The sequence below is a fragment of the Boleophthalmus pectinirostris genome, unplaced genomic scaffold (genome assembly GCF_026225935.1).
Source record: "Boleophthalmus pectinirostris isolate CB_2022bp ecotype Guang Dong unplaced genomic scaffold, ASM2622593v1 HiC_scaffold_14, whole genome shotgun sequence".
NCBI lineage: Eukaryota > Metazoa > Chordata > Actinopteri > Gobiiformes > Gobiidae > Boleophthalmus > Boleophthalmus pectinirostris.
Window position 1 is genome coordinate 2072691 of NW_026571047.1, and position 16186 is coordinate 2088876.

Sequence of the window (16186 nt, forward strand, 5' to 3'; positions counted from 1 at the left end):
CACTGTGCACATTAGGACTGGATATCATTAAGAAGATGCCGATACGATACATTCCTCGATACATAGGCCACGATACGATGCATATTTTGATACAGTGAACTTACAATTAGATACGATATATTTCAAATTGATTCGATACCGTTCAATAAAAATAAAGGCTAAATCATGGCTGTGATACTAAACGTGTTTGTTAAACCACGTCTTGTGCAAAGTGAATATGAAACACAAAAGTTTTAATCCTCAAAACTCTGAAAATGTCAAATGTGTGGCATGCACTGCAAAAAATTAAATCTAGCCAAGTTAAGATGACTTGAATTAAGAAAGTTTTATCATGATTTGAGTAAATTCCACTTGACAAGTTAAATAATCTATCAGCGGAATACAATTTTTTGTTCTTAAAATATGAAAATACAACTCGCTACACTTAAAAAAAGAAAACAACAACCCTTAAAATAAGAAATTAAGTTGAATTTCCCCTGAATTTAGAAAAACACTTCTAAAAATCACTGCTGAACACACTACTGTGTGAATGAGTTTCCTTCCACTAAACAAACAACAAAACTGTAGCGCTGTAACAAAATAATTTAGTAAAATACATAAAAAATACTCAATACGCGATATATCGATACAGCAGCCCACGATATCGATACTGTATCATTACATTAAACCAGGGGTGTCAAACTCATTTTGGTCCGGGGGCCGTATCCAACCTACTTTGATCCCAAAGGGGCCGGATCAGAAAACTCATGTCATATAAACCCCAAAAATAACAATAAGTTCAAATATTTGTGCAGAGAAACACAAATCTATTACAGAAATCTTTTTTAAATTGATGAACTCTTTCTTATCAAAAATATTATATTATAATATTATGAACAACCTGAAACTTTAAGAAAAATTCAATTTCAACACAATGTTTTAACATGAACTTGTATGTAAACAGGAATAAGTAAATTTTTCTTGGAAAATCCTGCCCTCTGTGTCCACTTTTCTCATGTTGGACATTTTTCTGATGAGGGTGTCACGGTCAACAGTCAAAACGATCGTCCTTTAAGAGCGTTTGGAAAGAGACAAGTCTTCATTTGTGCTGCTCTGGTGGGAGGGGCCACGTACAGAGACGCTGGAGACGCTGCTGTGATAAACACCACAGAAAATTACCAGTATTTTAATAGAAAAAATAATTAAAATATTTTAATAGAAAATCACCCAAGGGCCACATTAAAGGTCTTGGAGGGCCGGATCTGGCCCCCGAGCCTTATGTTTGACACCTGTGCATTAAACGATACGATATATCGATATTACAATATTTTTGCACACCCCTAGTGCACATGGACTCACACTTGTTCCGAACACAACAAAAAGCATGGAATTTCTTGTACAAGTCATCGTTAAATACACATTTGTGCTTCGGTACGTTGTAGAATGACTGAATGTTTGTGTCTCGCTCCTTCTGAGTGCAGAGAGACACATGTACACACCTGTTTGGTCACACTACACACAACAACCTACATTCGGTTTGTCGATTAAAATGAACGTAATCGATGAAATTCTTAATGATCAATTATAGATTAATCGATTAATCATGCCCATCCCTAGTTGACATGCCACGTTTTAATAAGAAGTCCATGCATGCTAATAGAAAGATGATAGCCATCCCCAGTGTCAGTCAGTGTGTACTTTTCCACACACATGGACTCAGCCTGACAGCTCTTTTGAACATTTCAACCTTCCATCTTCTACCATCAATCAACCAGCGCGCGTCATCAAGTTTAACCCGGCTATCACTCGCACGCATACGCCGAGTTGGCTATACGCGCTCTGTATAGGTGGTCTTCTGTAGAACTCATTTATGGAGATGTGCTTTGGAGTGGTAATGCTCTCACCCGTATCCATCTGGCTGCTTCTCACAAAGAGCTATGTCTTTCAAATATGGAGGATGTACCGGTCTTTGTTCAAATCTCAAGGACTTGAAACCATCAATAGGCCTATTTTTTATTTATTTTTTTTATCTTCCGTGTAGTGCGCAGACAGATTGGAGTTTCGTGGAAGCGGGGCTGGTGGGGTGGAGGGTACGAGGTTGTTTGTTCTGATTGGGAAGAGATATTTGCTGATAAAGTACAAGATAAGAGAGATGGAGGGGATGTTCTGTTTTTATGCAGGATCAAAATGGAATGAAAAATAAGGAATATAAAGGCAATTTAACAAAGTGTGTAACTGAAGAGGAGACACTGTCAGTCATTATGGAATTAAAGCGGTGGTATTTTCCTTCTGTGGGGTATTAACAACTGAAACATTACCTTTTATGTTTTATAAGATTCACTTTTGCTCTGATTCTCTCCTCCCTTAGCTCCCCACACTAAGTCACTCCACCTTCAGAGCAATATCACATCAAAAACAACTGAACATCACATCAGGTTTGTCAAGTTGTACTATATTGTTTTGTATATTTATGGAGAATTGTTGTGTGGGAGCCTGGGTTGATTGTGGGCGGAGCCTTGGACAAATCTTACAACTATCCATAGGAAGGGTTTGAATAGGACCTGGGAAAGTAAATAATTTATATAACACTTTTCTGTCCCCAAAGACACTTTACAGAGCATTATTCAGCCACATTCACTCTATACCTTGAATTGATTGTATTTAACTGACCTTGACTGTCAACTGTTCTTGGAGACCTGGAGCAGGTTTTGGGTTGATGGGGGAAACCAGAGCACCCAGAGGAAACCCATCCAGACACAGGGAGAAACATGCAAACTCCACACAGAAAGGCCCGGGTGACCCGGGGATCAAACCCAGAACCTTCTTGCTGTGAGGCATGAGTGCTAGTCACTCAGCCACTGTGCCATCGAGAAGATCACAACATTACTCAAATGTCATACTCATGTATGACATTTAAACCTTATGGTAGAAGATGGTAGAAATAGATTTTTAAAATCAAAATCTAATCCAAAAGTGATTTTGGATAATACACCCCTCTTTAATGACTGCATTTATAAATGTTCACTTCAAAAATATCTACATAACCTGGGCTCAAATCTAGTTTTGACGAGTTTGAACAAATTTGTCTTTATTTACTTTACACATTTACTTGTGTTGCTTAATTTATTTCACTGTTTGATTTAAATTCAAAATGGTGAGAAAATACTCCTATTAATTATTAATATAATCCGTAATCAGTAAGAAATGGTAGAATTTAGTTGCTATTATTTCATAAATCACATTTTGTCAAAACAAGATTCATATTCTTAAATCATGTGATTTCTAATCAGATCCACAAGTGGAAAATGTTACGAATGGAACTGATCACGTGTACAAACTAAGGCACGTTCACCTGCGCCCATAATGCAGACTGAGTGTCTGGAGAAAGTGTGATGTTCTAAAGTAAATTAATTGAATGATGATTTTGATAAGGATGATAATTTTAAGATGCTGAAAGAACTGGGAGTGGATGATGATACAGAATTGTTAAGATGCTTCGGACATTATAACACATTCTCTTTGTATGTTTGATTTTTTGAACTATAACATGAACCTGCCCAGGGACGACAGGTGGAAATGAGCACTGGTGCGACAATCTGGTACAAGACATCTTAAGGTTAATGTAAATTGTGCACTGTCCCTGTCTCATTAAATAAGTAAACTACACTAAATATTCAATTTTTTTGCAGTGTATGTTTTTGAGGTGCACATGATACTATGTCAAATTCATCATCTCTTCCTTTTAGTGTCACAATACAAGAATTTCATACAGTGTGATCTTATATCTTACATCATTCTAAACACATTCAGGAAAGGTTTGTTTTTGTCCTGTGAATATGACTTTTTAATATCAATACCTGTTCAAATAAGTTGAAATACCGGCCTTAGTTTTAATATTATACGATTTTCAAAACGTTTGAAAACCCTAGTCCCTTTTAAACAAACGTTTCAGATTCAGTCATATATTTTTGCCTACACCCTCATGCTGCTGCTCCCTCTCAGGTCCAGTTCTCTCAGACAGTGGACAGTGACAGTGGACAGAAAGGTCACGGTTGACTTGACCTCTTCGTACTCTCCAGGACCAATCACACACGCTGTTTACTTCCCGGCTCGCTCTGTCTCCACGGCGCGTTCGAGAGCACGTCAAAAACCAGCTCTCAGACTCACGGCCGGTACATCATTAACATTAATTAGAATAAATTTGCCTGTCGAGAGCGCAATTATTTTGTTACCACACAAATTGGTTATAGGTCTAATTGCAGATTACAGCCGAATGAGTGACTCGCGGCTCTGTGGAACAATGGGCTAATACTTAAGCTCATGACATGTCTGAGTAACTGCGAGGGCGCGTGGGATGCTAATCTCTAAAGCTTCCACATTATGAATCATTCAGCCTTTCAGCGCTCTGGGACCACTTCCATTTTGGAGTTCACAGATAGAAGTGGGTACTACTTATGTATATTTACTCACTTATATGGACTTAAGTAACTTTTTGAAAATATATTCTACTTGTGCTGCAGTTTTCAGACACTGTACTCTTACTTGAGTAAAGGTTTTGGTTCCTCTTCCCACTGTGAGTATATTTACAAGTAACAAAAGCTTCATGGTGACAATATTAAAGACTTTGTACCAGAGTTTTAATTTTTAAAAACATGAAACAGAATCTGTACTGTACGTTTTGTCTTTTGTTATTTTTTGGTTACTCTTCGAAGACCAGGTATCCAGACATAGTATTTTAAGTTAAGAAATTAAAAGTGCACTGTGGAACTTTCTGATTGAGGGTCCTTTACCTGCTTGTTTCTCTGGATATGTCAATGTACTGTCTGGAATGTTCCACAGTATGACAACAAACAGCTCTACTTTATATTTATTCAACTACAGATTCTTGTATAGCTAAAAAATGCCTAGAAAAACAGGCATTCCTATTGTGAGCAAGGTCGCCTCTCCACAGATCTGACCTGTAACTTCTGGTCTGATCTGGTTTGGTTTCCATGGTGCATTTGATGGACCCTCCACCAGGAAAGTTAATCATCTCTAACCTTCCAAACCTGAGAACAATTTTAGTACATAGTTCCTCGCCTGGGTTTTTTTTTTTTTTTTTTTTTTTTCATTTAGTTATTAAAACTCCCCTTTTACCCCCTAATGAAGTGTTATATTTCTTTTTTTCTCAGTACAACCTGTTATTTCACAATCTGCTGCTGTAGTTGTGTCATATGACTGTAATAAAAGCTACAGGACCAGAAATACACATGAAAAATAAATAAATAAATAAATAAAAATAAATAAATACAATTCACACACAAGTGCAATGTCCCCATGACTTTCCTGGTGTCAGTCATGGAAACAGCTGGTGTCAGGTCCAGGACACAGAGCCACATCACTTCCTGCATTTCCATGAGGTTTATTACATTTGGATTTGGACATTTGGACTGAACTAAACCTTTCAAATAAAAATAGGAAGAGATGCACAATTACAGAGACTAAGATGCGTAATTTTCCATTTATTTGAGAAATATCTGCACTTAGAGCGACTTTTTCAATTGTTACAAACACAGACACTCAGAGCATCGACCATTTTGACTCACTACACTCTTTGGGAAAGTTTGGGCCAATCAAAATGGACGGAGAACATGAGTTTGATGGAAAACAAAGTTCCTATTGGACACTCGTTTTCCCTATATCATCACGCAGTGTGTGACAGAGGATAATGCCAGAACTATGCTCAGAATGCTGAAACTGTCAGCTTTTCAAGGGAGAAAAAGTCAGTTTCTATCTTTTACAGTTAGAGAATTATGCACGGTTATGTAAAAAAATATTCCCAGGAATTGTATACAATACTATCACTCAGAGGTTTTACAGGAGACTTATTATGAGGGTTGTGTTTTGTGTGCAGAATAAGGCAGGAGATTTTTTTGTTTTGTCGTGGAAATTATGGAGGCCTTCTTTAAAAACTGCAGCCTTTGTGACTGACCAACTTTGCTGATTCGAGTTGTTGCTGTATAAAACCTGGTGCCCTACCTCTCCAGAGAAGGCTTGGCCGTTGAGCAGGTGTTCTGAGCCCTGTCCGTCCTCGCTCCCGAAGTGTAGCCTTATCTCCTCCAGACGATGGCTGTAAGTCATTGGTCCTCCTGAGATGTTCACCAGGTGCTCTTTGTCCAGTCGCAGGGACACGTGGCGGCCCGTGTTGTACATGGTCCCGCCCACCTGGACAAGACAGAATGACATCTGGTTAGTAAAGCAGACATTAACGAAGAAAGTGGAGTTCGTGAGTCGTGTTTTCAATTGTTTCACAGTATCTGAACATCATCCAGGAAGCCATATATTACAAGCTATATACCTAATTTTGCTGCCATTGCCTCTCAACCAATCAGCTCCAACAAACAAACTCCCACATTCCTCTAAAGGTGGAAACTGTTGACATTAAAGAGCCATTAAACACTCTCCCGAACCTTTACTCTGCCCCTAAGCAAAATCTAAAAAAATCCAGCGTGGACAGTGCTCAGTAGGTTGGGGGGAGCGAGTGTGGGGTGGTGCCCTGTGGGTTGGGGGGGGGAGCGGGTGTGAGGCGGGTTCTGGAGCGATGATTGACACCCGACTGACAGCCACAACAATCCAACACAGCATGGACCGGTGCACTCCAGACTTTGAAACAGACCGGACATTTGGGCTCGGATCACAACGTTTCCCTTTTATCCAGACACGGAGGGACGTGGCGGTGCCCGGCGGTGCCAGGTGGGGGCCGGGCTGTAAGGGGCTCTTCTCATCCCGCCCATAGACGCCAGTGACTGTGCTCATCACGTAATAACCTGCATCTGACTCACTGGCCATTAGTCCAACCCGAAAATTCAAATGTACCGTATGTTCTGGGCTATTAGACGCGCTCTTAAGCCTCTAACCGCATCAAAAAACGACCGCGCGCCACAATCCAGAGCGCCCCATACACAAACCCACTCGGGTGTCCCCGCACGACTTCAGTAAACTACAAACACACACCACCCACAGAACACACAAACACACACGGAGCAGACAGCGACCACACAGAGAAAAACACCCACAGACACACTCATCACTCCACGCCGACGAGGAACGGAATGGAGGAACGAACCGAAAAAACGAGTCCAATGTGCCGCTTCTAGACACAACTGAACAACTGAGTCACTGTGAACACGCCGACAATCCGTTGGTCCCAGACAGCCCCCTCCCTACACGCCACAACTGAACAAAGCCCAGAGTCACCGTGAACGAACAAACAAACAAAACCACTCACCCATCACACTGTTGGGTTTACTTTAACTTCCAGTGGGGTTTATTTGTGAAAAAAGTTCAAAAATAGACCATTTAATGACAGTGCGCCGCATAATCCAGAGCACCTAATAGCCCAGAAAATACAGTACTGGCCGTAGTTGATCCTAAAGAGGCAGTTACAGACATTTTGACCCAAAAGTCTGATTTTCAACAAATATGCCCTAAAATGCCAAAAGAAGCCCATGGATAGAGACACACTTCTATTTTAGACCCATTTACCCAGAAAAAAAAGTGACTTTAGTGCTTAGTGGCCCTTTAAATAGGTCACCATATTCCATCTAAACATTTCACGTTAAATGGACATATTTATTGTAGATCACCTTAAAATCTAAATGATTTGTTTAGGATCAAGATAAAATAATTATACCTTCAAGCTAAGATTGCAGTTAGTTTTGTATGTTATCAGTTTATGGACAGACCAGGCCTCATGTGAAGCTCAGAACCTCCAAAATTCCCTCTGAGCTGCAAAGGCTGCACTAGCACTGACTCATGACTGGTGCAGGTGTTGGGGTTTAGGGAGTGACCATTCAGATCAGACAGAGGCATTTTAGGTTTAAACACACTATTTTGTGAGTGGATCAACGTCATGAGAACCAAAACACAAAATTATAACAAAAACGACTTCTGCTTTTTCACTTTTTTAAAGAATAAATCAGCATCACAGTCATCAGTAAAAGCTGTATTTGAAAATCTTTTATCTATGGACACAGTTAGGTCATGTTTATGAAATTTAAACACAAAAATCATAGAACCACCTGTCTCTTCAGCCTCTCCATCTCTTCTTCTTCACCATCACATCCAATGAAACTAAACTAAATCCACACACTCTCTCCTGCCAGGGTCAAAGCAGCTTCACGTTCAAACCCAGTAAGTCCTGTACAAGGCCTTCAAAACATGCATCTTTTCAGAAACTTTTTTAATCAAGCAGAAATCTCTTTAAAAAGTGCTTACTCTGAACAGATTGACTTCTAAATCAAAACCAACACCGTATTTCCATGTATGAATACTCAAACCGCACCAGCGCGTCTACGGGAGACCACCAGCTTTGCATAACTCCACTCAGCAAATTGAGAAAAATGATCTTTGGAGTGTAGCAATTAGTTTTTAATGTAAGCTAACCTGCATACATATGTGCTATTACACGCTGATACTGGTTCTGTATTTGCCACATATGGTGTGGGGAGATTAGAGGCGGCAGAGGTCCTGCACTGAGCTGAGCCGCACTGCTCACGTTTAACGGAAGACAAGTCAGACGAGTGTATTTGGTCCATCAGTCCGCAGCTTATATGACGGATCGTTTGAATTTGAGTTTTAATTCATTTTTGGACAGAAAAATATTAAGTAAAATTCAAACCAAATTCAAAATCCCGATCAAAACTATGAAAGTAAAAGTTTGGTAATGGAGCTGAAAATGCATGGGATATTCTCGTCTTAAGAATTAAGGAATGGAACCTGAGTGGATGGGTGGGTGGGTGGTGAGGTGGCTGGGTTAATGGACACTTGAGGTGGAGTGGTTTAAGTTTTAAGGATCGGGTTGGTGGGATGGGGGTAAAAAATAAATAAATACAGAAAATCTTACAGCAAAACCTACAAGACAAGACAAGATTCACCGTCTTCGCAAGTAAACCATGACTATTAACTAAACAGACTTTTCTGTTTGACATGTTTAACATTACCTTTTATTTTGTACCATCATAAACGATACACTTTTATACTTTCATTGACATTGTTATTAGTTTGTACGACCATAAACAAAAACAAACAAACAAACAAACAAACAAACAAACAAAAAAATGGTCGCAGAACTAAGAAAAAAGTGATTGTATTTATAGTATAGTTAGTTTTATAGTGTAGTTTATGGGACAATCTGAGTGATGATTTTAAAAGTCTAAAGCAGGCATGTCCAAACTATGGCCCGTGGGCCTAATGCGGCTCTCAGACAAAATTTTCTTGGCTCTCAGCCTTCCAGGTGAATTGGCCCAGATTACCTTGCATCAATTAAAAAAATTAACTTTTTTACTGAAAGTTTTTTTTTGAAAATCTACCTTGATAAAGCTAATATTTTATATTTAGTGTTTGGCTTTAAGGATCTCAGCATGACTACAGACTGATGGCTCATTATAACATGTTAAACATGCACATATTTCAATTACTCACTGTATTCAGCACCAGTCTACGGCCCTCGATCGGCCCTCTGCTTTGTCTGTTTTTGTGGTCCTTGATGACAACTCCTGGTCTAAAGAGTATAAAGCTCTGGAATTAATGAATTATGCATTACATTTTGTTTGTTTTAATTTATATTTTGTCTCTTATATACAGTAAGTCGTGAGTGTAATTGCAAATGCAAATGCAGACTTGCTGTTCATAAACTGCTTTTCTTTCTTGAAATTCTGTCATTGTTTTCCCGGGTTTGGTACTTTTGCTTCAGCCTGAACCTTTTCGGTCATGATCCATAGAGTTGTAGTCTATGTTTTGTTTTGTTTTGTTTTGTTTCGTAGTGCTGCAAAAAGGAACAGCAATATACCACTGTCGATATGAATGAATAATGCAATAATAAGACACAGCTGCCATAGGACAGACTGACAGGAGGCTGCCAATCTGCACCATCAGCCCCACCAACACCACCATCACATATCATATACGAACCATCACACACACATCATATACGATAGGCAATATGGATGAAGCTGAACAGTTACCACTAGAGCCTCGGCTGCCCCACCGATATTTCCAGTGGTCTCTTATCCAAGTACTGACCGGTAATAAAGCATGTGAGTAAATAAAGATGTGGCTTTTTTTCTTAAAGTGTAACAATCACTGAGAGCAAGTAGATCAGATCACAGCTCACCCTTCTCACTGGACACAGACTTTTTGAGCCACCCCCCTCATGCAGGAGACTAAAGTCCATTTGGACCAGAACCTCTCGCCACAACAGGAACGAATGTTGAACTTTACTTTCACTTTATTACACCTGTCACACGGGTAGAGAGGAGGCTGACTGCGGAGTGTGGTGTCTGGTTAGTCCGCCCGGGGAATGAAGTTGCATGATGCACGGTAGTATGTGCAGAGTTGAAGTTTTGCTTTACGTAAAAGTAAAGCTGTAATAGAACTCTTCACATATAGCCGAAGAAGAAACAATAAAATCTGCACTAAGGTGTTTGCATTTTTACAAGGAGCGTGAGACAAGTGAAAGAAGAGAGACACAGACGTGATGAAGGAGCGAGCAGACAGAACCCACAGAAAAACACTTCATCCTCAGATGCACTGCCCCTCACAACAAGGAAGATCATTTGAATGAAATAATGTTCATAGGCTTTTATATAGTTTGTGTGTCCCATGTCCACACACACATGTTCCATGTGTAGGAGCATATGGACTTGAGAGAAAAGTCTCAAGCGACATGCAACTATAAAAGTCACTGCTTCACACACAGGTGTGTGCTGCACCTGCTGAAACTTTGATTGATTGCATTTATATAGCACCTTTCAAGATACACAGAGTGCTTTACAGTTCATTATCAGTCACACACACAGTGGTGCTAAGCTAGTACTGTAGCCACAGCTGCCCTGGGGCAGACTGACAGAAGTGAGGCTGTCAATCTGCCCTTCCAACCACCACCATCACTCACACTACTTTCATACCAGGCAATGTGGGAGAAGTGACTTGCCTAAGGACACAACATCAGTTTTTTGCTACTGGCACCCCACTGTGGCACCTGGAAATCCAAGTGGTCTCCCATCCAAGTACTACCCAGGCTCAGTCTGCTTAGCTTCTGAGATCTGACAGGATCAGGCTTTGACAAGCTGGTATGACTAAACACTTTCTTTAGACGTTCTTGGAGACAGAGCTAAAATAATCTTGACAGTGAGTCTGGTCCTGACCAGGTTTGTTTTCTGGGTGCTTGTTACTGCTGCAACAGTACCACTTCTGATTCGTCCACTTTGGTGGAACATAACTGAGATATTGACAAGCCTGGATTGACCAAATAAGCCAGGCTTTCACTTTAGCTCGCTTCATGGAATACCCCCTGCTGTGCAGTATTTTACAGTTGTGCAGTTGTTGTGTTCAGTTTTGTATCATGTTTTTGTATATTTATGGAGAAAAGTCATGTGGGAGCTTTGGTGAGGGGCACATTAAACTTTCTCTCAGAAATGGAGTCCACCTTGCAGCACCAATAAGAACAATGCTAGTTCATTATTTTTCTCCACAAGAAATAGAAAATCTCCACTGAAAGCAGTGAGTGCAGCAAATGGTAATATTGTTGATTTAGTCCTTCTAACTTGGAATCTGTGATGAATCAAATCATGTTAGTGGCTGATGTGAAAGCTAAGGTTGGGTTTAAGGTCAGCATAGGGTTACTTATGTGAATACTGTATGGTTTCTGTAGTGTAGAGGTTATCACGTTTGCCTTACACGCAAAAGGTCCCCAGTTCAAATCTGGGCAGAAACAAGTGTAGACTTCCCTTTTGGTTGAATTCTTGGCTGGAACCATTTAAAAGAGTATTGCAACTTCATCAGAAACATTCTCAGGTTTGCAGTCAGTGATGCATAGTACTCTACTGCAAGTGCTGTAGGATACTATGCATCATATGCATGCATATAGTGTAGTGCTACCTCTAAGAAGTGCTCTAATAGGGCCCAGGAGAGATCTCAAAATGAAACATGAAAGGATGACACCTAAACTCTCTTCAGGCAGATTTTTGATTAGAGAACATATATAGAGTTTGCATGATCGCCAACTCACAGTCTAAACCAGAGCCACACCCTTTTGATTTCACCAACAGAGTCCAGACATAGTTATCCTACAGTAGTCCTGATATTGACTTGACTTACAGATGTGACCTGTGACCCCGTGAGCCTCTTTAATCACGAACTAATGAAACCCTCTCATAAAGTCCACTCACCACAATAACTTATCAATGTGAGACACAGCTGCAGGGCCAGTGCTTTGACCGAGCTATTTCCAGACACATTCTACTCAAATTCCTATGAGCACTTTGAAATGTAAATCCAATGTACCAATATTGCACACAGAAGACAGCTTGTATCTTTGTTATTGTTCTTCATTTCTCTCCACTGAATTGTTGCCATTACAAGTTCAACCTTAAAAGCACATTTGGAGCTGCCGTTTGAAGCTTTTGCACCTTTTATTTTCGTTTGTTGACAGTTATGGAACAATCCTCGGGGCTTTATTTAATTAGCCTGCTAACTTCACTTCTTCAAACGGTACCGACAGGAACAGTGATAAAAGACCACGACGCTATCCGTGTTAGCATCGTTAGCTAGACTCTTAACGGGTTTTATCTTTCGCTGTTTTTCATTATCTAGATCAAGTTGTTAGAAAGTGAAATCCTAGCGAGGTTACGATTCGACTTTTTAAGTTTATTCAATGTCTCCAAAGTTCCTGGATTTTTTATTCAAAATCTTCTTGTTCACATTTTCACAGATAAGACAGAAAAAAGCTTCCCACATGTTTTGAATATATTTAGCAAAAGTTTTTGAAGAGGGAGATGAGAACATAATGGTAAGATGCACTAGATAAAACCTTTAAAAAATACACAAGAAAGAAAAGAAGAAAAAGGCAGCAAAAAACAAAAAGGTCCTGTACATCAGGGTCCCCAAGCCCTGGACCGCGGACCAGTACCTGGGCCGTGGCTCGTTTGGTATCAGGCTGAGAAAGCGTGAATCCCCCTCTCATACGCCCGTGCGCCGCGTGGACCGTGTCTTCTCATGTACGCCGTGTGGACTGCGACTCTAAACCAGAACTAAAACCAGGTCTAAAACCATGACTAAACCAGGTCTAAAACCATGACTAAACAAGGTCTAAACCAGGACTAAACCAGGTCTAAACCAAATCTAAAACCAGGGCTAAACCGGGACTAAAACCAGATCTAACTCAGGACTAAAAACAAGACTAAAATCAGGACTAAAACCATGTCTAAACCAGGTCTAAACTAGGTCTAAAACCAGCACTAAGCTGGTACTGAACAAGGTTTAAACCAGGTCTAAAGCAGGTCTAAACTGGACTAAAACCAGGTCTAAACCAGGAGTAAAAACAAGACTAAAATCAGCACTAAAACCATGTCTAAACTAGGTCTAAAACCAGTTCTAAATCAGTTCTAAATCCAGGACTAAACCAGGTCTAAACCAGGTTTAAAACCAGGACTAAACCAGGTCTAAACCAGGTTTAAAACTAGGACTAAACCAGGTCTAAACCAGGACTAAAACAGGATTTAACGAGGACTAAACCAGGTCTAAAACTAGGACTAAACTAGAACTAAGCCAGAATTTAACAAAGACTAAACCACGCCATGCGAACCACACACTTTTCAGTTTCTGCAAAATCGGATTTTGTTTTTGGGGGCATGTGTGTTCAGTCTTCTCAGTCGTCTTTATAAGTTTGTTTAAATGTTAAATTGTTCAGTGGTGCAGAAGTAATGGTGCGATCGACTGACATGATACAGACAGAAAAGAGGCTCTTTCTGCAGGAGACATGTGCAGTAGAGTGAAGTGACAGTGGTACAGGAGTAATACCACGAAATTTCCTCTTCAGTGTGAAAATTTTAATATATAAGTCGCATCAGAGTATAAGTTGCAAGAAACACCCAAACCATGAAAAAAAGTGCCACTTATAGTCTGAAAAATACAGTAAGTGTTTAGATCTTAAACTCTGGCCAAGTTTTTCATACTAAGCAATGTGGGTGAAGTGTCTTGCCTAAGGACACAGTGACAAAACTTGCAGCTCTAACCACTGAGCCACTGTCGCCCCAAAGTGCTACAAGAAGTTCCATGCCATTAACACCAACCAAATACTCTGGCTTTTTCACGAGGAAGACATTAATAAATCTTAAACGTGTTATCTTAGCTCTGTTTTAGTGAAATGAGGAGTCGAATCTGTCTTAATGGTGCGTTGCTTTAAACTCTGACACACACTCATTCTTTCTGTGAGTGAGACAGATAAGCACATAATCACACATAATCGAACCTAAGATCTAAAAGTTCCCCTGTGTAAAAGAATGACATTAGTCTATCATCGGGTTTCCGCGGTTGGAGAGCTCTTCACTCCGAGGCCGTGACGATGCAGCTGGTGGGAGCAGACGCTGTGGGTGAGTGCGAAAGTTGCCGGTCATTAGTCATGTTTCCTCGGCGCGATTACCAGGCAAAGTCAATGCTCTGTAAAGGTTGCAAACAAAGCACACACACTGACTGCAATGTGGCGTCCCATTTATCTGCGCCGTCCAACACTTGTGCTAAAGTAATTATTACAATTCACACTCGGAGAGAAAAATGGAGAATTGTGTCTGCTATTTATAAAACAAAACTTCAGCCTGTCGGATAAGCAAATGTGGAAGGAAACAGTGTGGGACACATCTCTCGACAATCATTATAACCTGCTATATAAAACACATTAAGGATCAACATTTTCTTATTAAAAGTGCTATGTTATATAACGTAGAGCAAACTTAAAGATGCACTGTGTTATTTTTTTTTTAAAGTAGGGATCCACTACTGTTATTGATCGGCATTCATTTTATCACCAGGTTCAGGTCAGATCTGTGGAGAGGTGAAACTGCTAACAGAGGCTACGTTCAGACTGCAGGTCTTAACGCTCATTTTGGATTTTTTGTGTGAAATCCGATGTTTTTGCGAGGTCGTTCACATTTCCAATTAAATGTGACTTGTATGTGTCTCCAGTGTGAACATTAAACGACCCGAAAGTGTCCCACATGTGCACTGGAGACACGACGACGTCAACCGCAGCGAGTGTGCTCTGTGTTTACGGAAGTTGTCCAAACATTGAGCACCTGAAGATTTTAAAGTTCCTCTCGTACCGGAGCCAGAACATGAAGAACTTACTTGTTTAAAGGAGGAGATTGAGAAGGAGAAGGACGAGGTTTTTGGCCGTGGCGTTTTGTGGGACAGTCTGTTGAAAGGAACGCGTGGATGCAGAGACGTAGCCAAGAGTGGTGGGATAGAGATGTGCTTCGCTTCAGTGACACGGAGTTCATTAACAATTTTTGTATGACAAGAAGAACATTTGTGTACATTTGTCGCTTGTTGGTAACGTGTAGGTGGATGAATGTGCCTTGACCGTTCACATTGAAGTCACATGTCAAAAGATCAGATATGTATCGGTTTCAGGACCACATATCCAAGTGGCCTGGGTCACATTTGAAAAAATCTGATCTGTTTTGTTCAAACTGTCATTAAACATAGGGGCCAAAAAATCAGATTTGGTTCACTTCAGGCTGCAGTCTGAACGTACCCAGAAACAAATGATGTGTGTGTGTGTATTTTCCTCAATAAAAGCTCCAGAAAGGTTAGTGCATAGTCAATGGACCAGATTTGTGGGGGCGACAGTAGCAGGGTTGATTTGTTGATCTGAAGGTTGGAGGTTAGAATCCCACTTTCATCATAAACATCACAGACCTTGTTCACAACAGAAGTGTCCAGCTGTAGGTTTGCAGAACTTTCGGTTAATGGTTTTCTGTGGCAAAATGTCTGTTGAAATGTCTTGCATATTTGCTACCACATTCATAAATCTGTCTACTCCATCACCAAATCTTCCTCCAACAAGTTCGACAAAGGACAGACTCTGTCCATGAAGATTTTATCCACAACTTTCAAGGTAAGAAAGATGAAAGATTACAGGAGAACAACATGGATGCATTAGTGAACTACTCAACAAAACTAACATTATGATCATGAATAAAACAGAAGGAACTCATTCTAGAATTAAAATTATAAATAGATTTCAGGGACTACAGGGAGAAATTAGCACTGGTGCTACAACCTGCTACAATGCATCTCTCCTTTTAAAGGTTAATGTCTCATTAAACTAACTGACTGACAAACTGATTTCATGATATAGGTATTTGCATAGATATAGAAAGTTGTGCAG

General features: G+C 40.1%; 1 protein-coding gene and 1 non-coding gene across 2 annotated transcripts in view; one reads left to right on the forward strand and one right to left on the reverse strand.

Annotated features, from left to right (window-relative positions):
- The window catches only part of ca10a (carbonic anhydrase Xa), a 550647-nt gene that overhangs the window by 114916 nt on the left and 419545 nt on the right, over positions 1–16186 (reverse strand). Inside the window, exon 3 of the mRNA XM_055150478.1 lies at positions 5998–6183. Within this exon, the coding sequence (XP_055006453.1) occupies positions 5998–6183 (186 nt within the window). The remainder of the gene's footprint in view (positions 1–5997; positions 6184–16186) is intronic.
- Positions 11662–11734, forward strand: trnav-uac (transfer RNA valine (anticodon UAC)). Its single transcript has one exon. It is a non-coding gene; the product is annotated as a tRNA-Val (tRNA).